Below are 9452 nucleotides of genomic sequence, written 5' to 3'. Positions count from 1 at the left end.
CAGCTTATTTGTGTTACACTAATTCCACTGTTCAGTTGGCGCATTACTCTGATACAGACTTCCCGTCTGAAAATCGGCCGTGGAATGACTGACTCAGGACCAAAAATCGGGCCTTTGTATATCCTCTCAATACGAGGTACTGAAACTATACATTTCAGTTAACTGCTTACATCAAAACATTTCTCCTTTTTAACAGTTTCTTCTACCACAAAGGTTAGGCTGTATTATTTGTTTAAATAATGAAATTAACAGATGTAGTTATGCAAACAATACTTTTGACCGACCTGGTAATTATTTTGTAATTAATTAAGGGCTGGCTTTACTAATATTTTTTCAAATAGAGCCAAATAAATACTTGAAGAATGCTAGTAGTTCTTCTTCCAAATGTTTATAATTAGACAATTTATTTTTGTTTACAAGTCAAAATAGAATCTAAGCCATGAAACAATTATGGGTGTCACCCTGTAACAAAATATATTAAATAGGATAGTCAAAATAAGTTGGGAAATTAATTACATACACAAAACTAAGCATAAAATTGGATCTGGCACTATATTCTTTAAGACTGAGGGCTATCCTTTCTCTTTTAAAGAAATTCAGATTATACTCATGGATTTTAAAGGTAATTAGGCAAAAATGAAAATTAAATTAATTTAAGGAGGCGGATGGCAAAACAAGAGAGAAAGTAAAAACATCCCAGCTTGCTTTGTTACAAACCCAACTTGCCACCTCCCTGGATGTTGACCACCACCTATCTGATGGATCCTTTCACACCTCTCTCCACATTAAACACACAGTCACCAGAAGTATCTGCATTTTGACAGCTCTCATCCCTTGCACACCAAAAAATCCCTCCCATACAGCGCAGCCACCAGGGGACAGTGTATCCTCGGTGACAAAAACTCCCTTTCTCAAAATGCTGAGGGTCTCACCAAGGCCTTCACAGACATACACTGTCCCCAGAACTAGTCTGCTAATAAATCTCCTGTCCCATTTCCCCTCACACACCCAATCCTCCCACCACCTGCCTCACCAGCCCGAAGAAAAAACCACAGAGGAGTGCTGGCTTCATCACCCAGTACCACCCTGTACTGGAACAACTGAACCACGTCCTTCGCCAGGGCTTTGATTACCTGACATCATGCCCTGAGTGAGGGACATCCTACCAGTTATAATTCACGCCCCTCCTACAGTGGTTTTCTGCCACCCACCAACCTCTCCAAATCATACTAATCCATCCCTATGCCACACTTACCATCTCTGTTCAATCATTGTTAGGCTTTTTATATTGGTATGACTACCAACCATCTGTCCAGAAGGATGAATGGCCACCACCAAACTGTGGCCAAGAGCAAAGTAGACCACCCTGTGTCAAACATGCAGCTGAACACAACACACTTGATTTCAATGGCTGCTTCACTAACCAAGCCATCTGGGTCTTTCCCTCCAACAGCAGCTTTTCTGAACTGTGCAAATGGGAGTCACCCTTACAGCACATTGTCCACTCCCATAATTATCCTGGCCTCAATATACTGAAACATATTGTCTCCACACTCTCCACCCAACAGTTTCCACCACTTTCGTCCTATCATCTCCTCCATATTCTCATCTCGCACCCTGTTTGTCGCCCTCAGCCAATGCATCCGTCTATCTTTCCCTGCTCGTCTCCTTTACTCCCTCCACCTCCCTGCCTCACAACCTCCTGTTGCATTCTAGTCCCTGCACACTCCACCAGACAGCATTCGTCTCTCTCCCCATCCATGCACTACTGTCCCACCCCCTTCCCCATCCTGTTCAGTTTGCTGCTTGCATCCCATGTGGTAGTTGCATTCTGGCCCAAGATGCTGGAGTTGCCCATCAGGTGTGCATGCTTGAGTGTATGAATGGTGTGCGTCTTTCTCTTCCTGATGAAGGATGTGGCTGAAAGCTTTATGCAAGTGGGAGAAGTACTGGCAGAATTGAAGCTGTGAGGATGGGTCATGAGTCGTGCTTGGGTGCTCCGATGGTAGACCACTTGCCTGCAAAAGGAAAAGGTCCCAAGTTCGAGTCTCAGGCCAGTACAGTTTTAATCTGCCAGGAAGTTTCTTTATGTAAGTGTTTTAATTGTGCCTGTCTGCAGCTTAAAATGTCTCCTTCATGGTAAGCAGCAACCTCTTTCCCTACATTGGTGATATTCCTACCTGGAGTTTCCATTGTTGTTATCCAATTGTAGTGATTCAGGAAAGTAAGTATTAGCATTTACCTCACATACTACAGAGGGAAACCATATGACCAGTTCTGTACAAGGGGATCTAAACTCCAGTTTTCATTTGGATTTTAGAAGGGATATCACTTTGTTAACACCAGTAATGCAAGCAAAATGGGGGCAGATCAACCAGGATGAAGTGTAATTTTAAGAAATCTCTTACATCTGTATCATCTCAAAGAAGCATCCGAGTTGTTTGCACAAATTATGCTTTACAGCATAATTTTTGACCAGGGATCACACGTGGCAATTTGTAATAAATGGGTAGCACATAGAAAACAGAAGAACCATACATGAAAAGTTTAATGCACATCATTTATGTATATAGGATTCAGAAACGTACTGGAAAGTTGTTAACTGATGAGTGAATCTTTGGTGTGCCCCTTCCTGTTGTGAGTAAATTTCATCATGTAAAATGGTTTCAATTTGTAATTCATTATTAGTTTACTTTGTTACTCATGATGTATTTATGGATGTTATGACTGATATTACTAACTCTTTTACTCATGTTTCCCATTGTTTAGTAGAGGATAATGCTGCCCATAGCCATAGTTTTCTGTCATGTTTTACTGCATAGTATTTTTGTTTTTAATTTTTACTCAAATTAAGGTATTTTCCCCAGCTTTTATACACACACACACACACACACACACACACACACACACACACACTGAAGACATAGTTAATTGTTGGGTGGGGGTGGGTATGCGTTCAAATGTTCATGGTTGTCTGCATCATCAAGCTTCCCTTTCCAGTTATCAGGGATCTTATTTGAACAGATCACACCCACCTGAGATTAAGTAATGAAAGTATAAGGTCTTAAGAGATTTGAATTACATTTTGCTCTTCAAAATGTTTTTGAGTTAGTCCTTGTAGCACTGTAGGGCAGACACTGTATGTTTTCTGTCAGTACTAAACTTGTCAAATGACTTTGCAGAGAACTCTGCTAACAGTCAAGTGCTGAATGTGACTGATTAATCAGTGTCTTTCACTGAGACTTCATCCCTGCCTTCATAAAAATAGTGACATTATATTTCATTTAAAATTACTTGATAGGCAGCATCTATCACTTGGTGCTACAGTGTTATCACATGTTAAGGTGACATACAAACACAGTGTATCATTTTACAAGTGCTGATATGCTCTTCATGTAACACAGAGCAATGTTGGAAGCTGCTGCCATCAGATAGGGTGGAAACATGAGATGCTCTCTGCAGCTGATTTAAAATTTACCTATGGCTGAAGTGTGGCAGACAATGCATTTTGTAGCCCCAAAATTACATTCGCATCCTAACCTAACCACAGCCTCTTGATGTGCAGTGTAGCCAAGAAAACGGTGGCCAGCAACCTGCAGCAGAACTATTAATGATGCTCACTTTGCTCATGGAGATCAAAGCTGATTTGTGCAAGCAAACTCAAGACAGTTTTAGCACTACAGCCAAACTGTAACTTCTCACTTTTGTTACATGACACTGACCGAAGAGCAATCCTGCTTGGAAGTCATTTACAGCTTCTAGGTGACACAGGCAGATTCCAAAAGAGAGGAGGATAGGAAAATGATATAGCAAAAGATTAAAAATTAGATTGAAAACAATTAGTTTAAAATAATAATAGAGCTATATTGGTAAAGATTTAAAAATGGAAAAATATATTATTGGGCAATATTCAAACCTACATCCTTTTGCACTGCAAACTGTGACTTGAGCACTGCACTACAGAAGACATGCGGATTATGTAGTTATATTTATTTATCCATCTATCCAGTTGCAATGATATTTTCTGCCTTCAAAAATTTGATTTTATACTATCTCGCATGAAGTTTACCTACTGTAGGCCGGTCTTTATGATGATTGAATATGTGGAGCTGAATCGTGTCTTGTGCACAAGAATAAGTAGTCTTTGGCTAGTGGCGAGTATGAAAAGTGTGTGTTTCGTTGCCAGTATTGTGTGTGTGTGTCATCATGTATGATGAAATGTGAAATAAGGTTGGTCGGACCCAGGAGGTGGGATCCAAACATAACAAGAGAAAAAGCCACTCAAGAACTGGAAATGAACTGACCATTTCTTGTGGCAGTTCGGCAATGGCAAGCAGTTCAGACATGATGTTGAGCACTGTGGATGGAGGAAGACACATGAAATACCAGCTATCAAGTAATTTTAATCAGACTGTATTGACAGAGATCATCTTTTTTATGCTCATAACAAAGTATTCTGTGTTATCTCAAATATCTTGGCTCTTTCCTTGTGAGTCAGTTTCTTACTTGGAAGGAATGTTACCCCAAGGGGACACTTGGGAAGGAATCTGAATCATTGTTGTGGTGGATTTTGTTACCAATCTGTCTCTTAGGTAGGTGTCCCACAAATTCTTCAGAGAGGTGAGTCAGTAATGTTTCAGGCCTGTATCAGGGTGTGGATGTGAGAGACCTCTGTGCTATCAAGGTGTGATTGTGGTAAGCAGTGATCTTGAGTGGGGTCGGGGTAATGGGAGTACAGAAGAGGCACTGGATAAGAGGGTGAAGGATGGAGTTGGGTTGGGGATAGACATAGTAGTGCTGCCTGTGGAAGTGTGTTGGGATGTGGTGGGGATAGGACAGTGGGTTGCAAAGTGCAGTATGGGTATATTATGCCATGGGGGTAAAGGGGAGGAGAGTATTTTGTACACCTCTGACGAAAGTGCCTGCATGCCACTCAACACCATCGCTATGTGACAAGTAGTGATCTATCCTATTCATATTTTTATTATTCCAGCCCAGATTTTTCATTGTGTGGTCAATATATAAATTTATAAATACAATGGATAACAAAGGGCCTGTTACAGACCCATTGTTTTAATATGTGCTTAAACTGTTAGCTGCTCAGTGAACGCTAGAACAGTATCATTTCAAAAGTTGCCATATTTACTCGAATCTAAGCCGCACTTTTTTTCCGGTTTTTGCAATCCAAAAAACTGCCTGCGGCTTAGAATCGAGTGCAAAGCAAGCGGAAGTTCTGAAAAATGTTGGTGGGTGCCGCCACAACTAACTTCTGCCGTCGAATATATGTAGCGCTACACAGGCATGCTTTGTAGGCACAAAGATAAATACTGGCACCAAATCCTCTGCGTCAGTAAATAAATTAAGAAAAAAGTTGGAAGACGAGCTTTTTTCTCCGCCCCGAGTTTCGACCACTGCATTTTTATACATTGTCCAACGAAGTAAATACAAATTCCGTATTGTTTATCTTCGAATGTAGCGCATTCAATGTACTACGAAAATCCAACTGGCAAGACTGTTTTGGATGTTTGTCAATATGGCCAACTCTACTCGTCAATATGGCGAACTCTACGTTCTGAATTTTTTCTAACCTGTGAGAAGAGATGGTTGCTAATAGGAACTTTTACGAATTGTGAATCCCATGTAGTATTCTCTTAACCATAAGAATAATACGAATATAAACATTTTGCCATGTATTGTTTCGTGTTTGCTGCAATCTCATTTAAATCCTGTCTGCCTAATAAACTACGAAACTAGAGTGAGACAACAGCAAACGTGGAAGAATATAGATATCATATTATGTCATCTGTGACCAAAATGGTACTGAAACAGAGGATGACAGACTAAAGGCCGAAATACTAAATGTCTTTTTCCAAAGTTGTTTCACAGAGGAAGATTGCACTGTAGTTCCTTCTCTAGATTGTCGCACAGATGACAAAATGGTAGATATCGAAATAGACGACAGAGGGATAGAGAAACAATTAAAATCACTCAAAAGAGGAAAGGCCTCTGGACCTGATGGGATACCAGTTCAATTTTACACAGTGTACGCGAAGGAACTTGCCCCCCTTCTTGCAGCGGTGTACCGTAGGTCTCTAGAAGAGCGTAGCATTCCAAAGGATTGGAAAAGGGCACAGGTCATCCCCATTTTCAAGAAGGGACGTCGAGCAGATGTGCAGAACTATAGACCTATATCTCTAACGTCGATCAGTTGTAGAATTTTGGAACACGTATTGTGTTAGAGTATAATGACTTTTCTGGAGACTAGAAATCTACTCTGTAGGAATCAGCATGGGTTTCGAAAAAGACGGTCATGTGAAACCCAGCTCGCGCTATTCGTCCACGAGACTCAAGAGTGCCATAGACACGGGTTCACAGGTAGATGCCATGTTTCTTGACTTCCGCAAGGCGTTCGATACAGTTCCCCACAGCCGTTTAATGAACAAAGTAAGAGCATATGGACTATCAGACCAATTGTGTGATTGGATTGAGGAGTTCCTAGATAACAAAACGCAGCATGTCATTCTCAATGGAGAGAAGTCTTCAGAAGTAAGAGTGATTTCAGGTGTGCCGCAGGGGAGTGTCATAGGACCGTTGCTATTCACAATATACATAAATGACCTTGTGGATGACATCGGAAGTTCACTGAGGCTTTTTGCAGATGATGCTGTGGTGTATCGAGAGGTTGTACCAATGGAAAATTGTACTGAAATGCAGGAGGATCTGCAGCGAATTGATGCATGGTGCAGGGAATGGCAATTGAATCTCAATGTAGACAAGTGTAATGTGCTGCGAATACACAGAAAGATAGATCGTTTATCATTTAGCTACAAAATAGCGGGTCAGCAACTGGAAGCAGTTAATACCATAAATTATCTGGGAGTACGCATTAGGAGTGATTTAAAATGGAATGATCATATAATGTTGATCGTCTGTAAAGCAGATGCCAGACTAGGATTCATTGGAAGAATCCTAAGAAAATGCAATCCGAAAACAAAGGAAGTAGGTTACAGTACGCTTGTTCGCCCACTGCTTGAATACTGCTCAGCAGTGTGGGATCCGTACCAGATAGGGTTGATAGAAGATATAGAGAAGATCCAACGGAGAGCAGCGCGCTTCGTTACAGGATCATTTAGTAATCGCGAAAGCGTTACAGAGATGATAGATAAACTCCAGTGGAAGACTCTGCAGGCGAGACGCTCAGTAGCTCGGTACGGGCTTTTGTCAAAGTTTCGAGAACATACCTTCACCGAAGAGTCAAGCAGTATATTGCTCCCTCCTGCGTATATCTCGCGAAGAGACCATGAGGATAAAATCAGAGATATTAGAGCCCACACAGAGGCATACCGACAATCCTTCTTTCCACGAACAATACAAGACTGGAATAGAAGGGAGAACCGATAGAGGTACTCAAGGTACCCTCCGCCACACACCGTCAGGTGACTTGCGGAGTATGGATGTAGATGTAGATATATTCGTATTATTCTTATGCCTAATAGTGATACAGTCAGAAATGAAGCACAGCAATTGACTAGATTTTTAAATCTAAGATGACTCTAATTTCTGTGCAGAATGTAATGTACTAAAGAGGCGCCTGCAAAGATTTTCAAATGGAGAAAAATTTTTGCTAAACTCTCGTTCAGAACATCTTCTATCATACGCAGTCTATTATTTGGTTCTTGTTGATCATTATCAAAGAAAGCAGCAGTGTACGTAACAACAAATAGCAGTCTCTTGCCATTGTTTCGCTAATGAGACGATTTCTCTCTCTCTCTCTCTCTCTCTCTCTCTCTCTCTCTCTCTCTTTTTTTAAATTGTAAGCAGCGGTAGCGCGCACAAAAGCAAGCCATGCCACGAGCGGCAACAGGCCGTAAACACGCACTATCAGAATGCGACACACAATGCATGACACAGAACAGTAATGAATTTTCAGCTTAGAGTGACGTAAACACCTATAACAAAGAAAATGGCGCTTATCAGATCAAAGAAAAATAAGCAATCAATCCAACCCAGACGAAGCACGTGAAAAAGAAAGGGTACCCATATAAATACAGACGGAGCCCCTGACGCATAGCAATGGCTACCTGGTAAAGCTTAACTGCTAAGCTTACGACTCGAACCAAACTACTGTAGCTGTATCGTCGTTCATTCGACCCAAATTGTGTCTCATATTACAATGGACCAACTTTGTTTCGATTTGGAGATTCTGCCTAAAACTTTTCTCTCTACTTGAATTTCGAGTCTCAAATTTCAGGTGCGGCTTGGATTCGGGAATTTTTTTTTTTTTTTTTTTTTTTTTTTTTCTCTTGATTTCGAGTCGCATTTTTCAGGTGTGGCTTAGATTCGAGTGCAGCTTAGATTCGAGTAAATAGGGTAATGATCATGTTTGATCAAACCAGACTTTAATTAAAAAGATGTGTAGCATTATTCATTATTTTTCATGACATTAAGCACTTGGTTCAGGAAGTCATAGACAAGAGTTTCAGTTGGTCTAATTCGTTAGAACAATTTTGTATGTGATCACTTATTTTATAAGTTAAATTAACATTTTTTGTCATATTTGTCAACCTTGGCTTGTGTAAGGCTTTTGGGTAAATTTGTCTACTCAAGGAAACATTTTTTAACATTAGATAGTGGACAGTCTGTTGTGTTACAGTCTTTTTAATTATGTTACCTGGAAACCATCAGTGTTGCAGGATGTTTTATTTTTTAATGTAGTACGTCCAGTATACCTTCGGTTAGAGAAACCTAATGCTTTTACTAAACAACATAAAACCAGTTTTTAAGATTATTTTAATTTTAATTAAAATATGTTATGTACTAGTATAATGTTCACTAGCAGACTTCGGGATCTTGATATTCTAGGTGTTTTGCTTCAAGCATATCGATTGTAGGCAATGTAAACCTTGTAACTCCATTTTCTTAAATTTTACAGAAGAAGCAAAAACGGTTTCTTGAAAAAATAGTGATAAAGATAATATTGCTTCATGCTTAACAATAGATTTGACAAATCCATGCACTTGAAGATCTCTCTTTGATAAAGGAGTTACTCATTACTGGAATTATGATGATTTCACATACATAGGGAGTTAAGAGGTTTTCATTGATATCATCTATACGTTAAAATAATGTTCCATATCTTTTTACTGCAATTTAAACTTTTCTTTATTACTGCAAAACTGGAAACTTAAATTTTTCCCGATTTGCTTTGAAGTGTTTAAGGTAATTTCATTTGTTTCTTTTTTAGTGGAAGGCCCAAGAGCACATTTGTTCAGCAGCCAATTTAAAAAGGCTCTGCCTCCATCCTCACAGCAAGTGATGAGAATTGCTCAAGAAGTGGGTGCTTTATCAACATCTCTACCCCTTGATATAGGGTCAGCTATTTTTGTTCGCACTGTAAGTTGTAATTTGTTTACTTATAATCCATCCATCATTACAAATTCTTTCCTTACCTT

The 9452-nt window shown here is 39.9% G+C and overlaps 1 protein-coding gene across 2 annotated transcripts in view; it reads left to right on the top strand.

Annotated features, from left to right (window-relative positions):
• The window catches only part of LOC124797994 (baculoviral IAP repeat-containing protein 6-like), a 142853-nt gene that overhangs the window by 63490 nt on the left and 69911 nt on the right, over positions 1–9452 (top strand). For both annotated transcript variants that reach the window (XM_047261179.1, XM_047261180.1), the window contains exon 3: positions 9245–9393. In XM_047261179.1, coding sequence (XP_047117135.1) covers positions 9245–9393 — 149 coding nt within the window. The remainder of the gene's footprint in view (positions 1–9244; positions 9394–9452) is intronic.

This window comes from Schistocerca piceifrons, chromosome 5, assembly GCF_021461385.2.
Source record: "Schistocerca piceifrons isolate TAMUIC-IGC-003096 chromosome 5, iqSchPice1.1, whole genome shotgun sequence".
Taxonomy (NCBI): domain Eukaryota; kingdom Metazoa; phylum Arthropoda; class Insecta; order Orthoptera; family Acrididae; genus Schistocerca; species Schistocerca piceifrons.
This window is presented reverse-complemented; position numbering and strand designations above follow the sequence as displayed.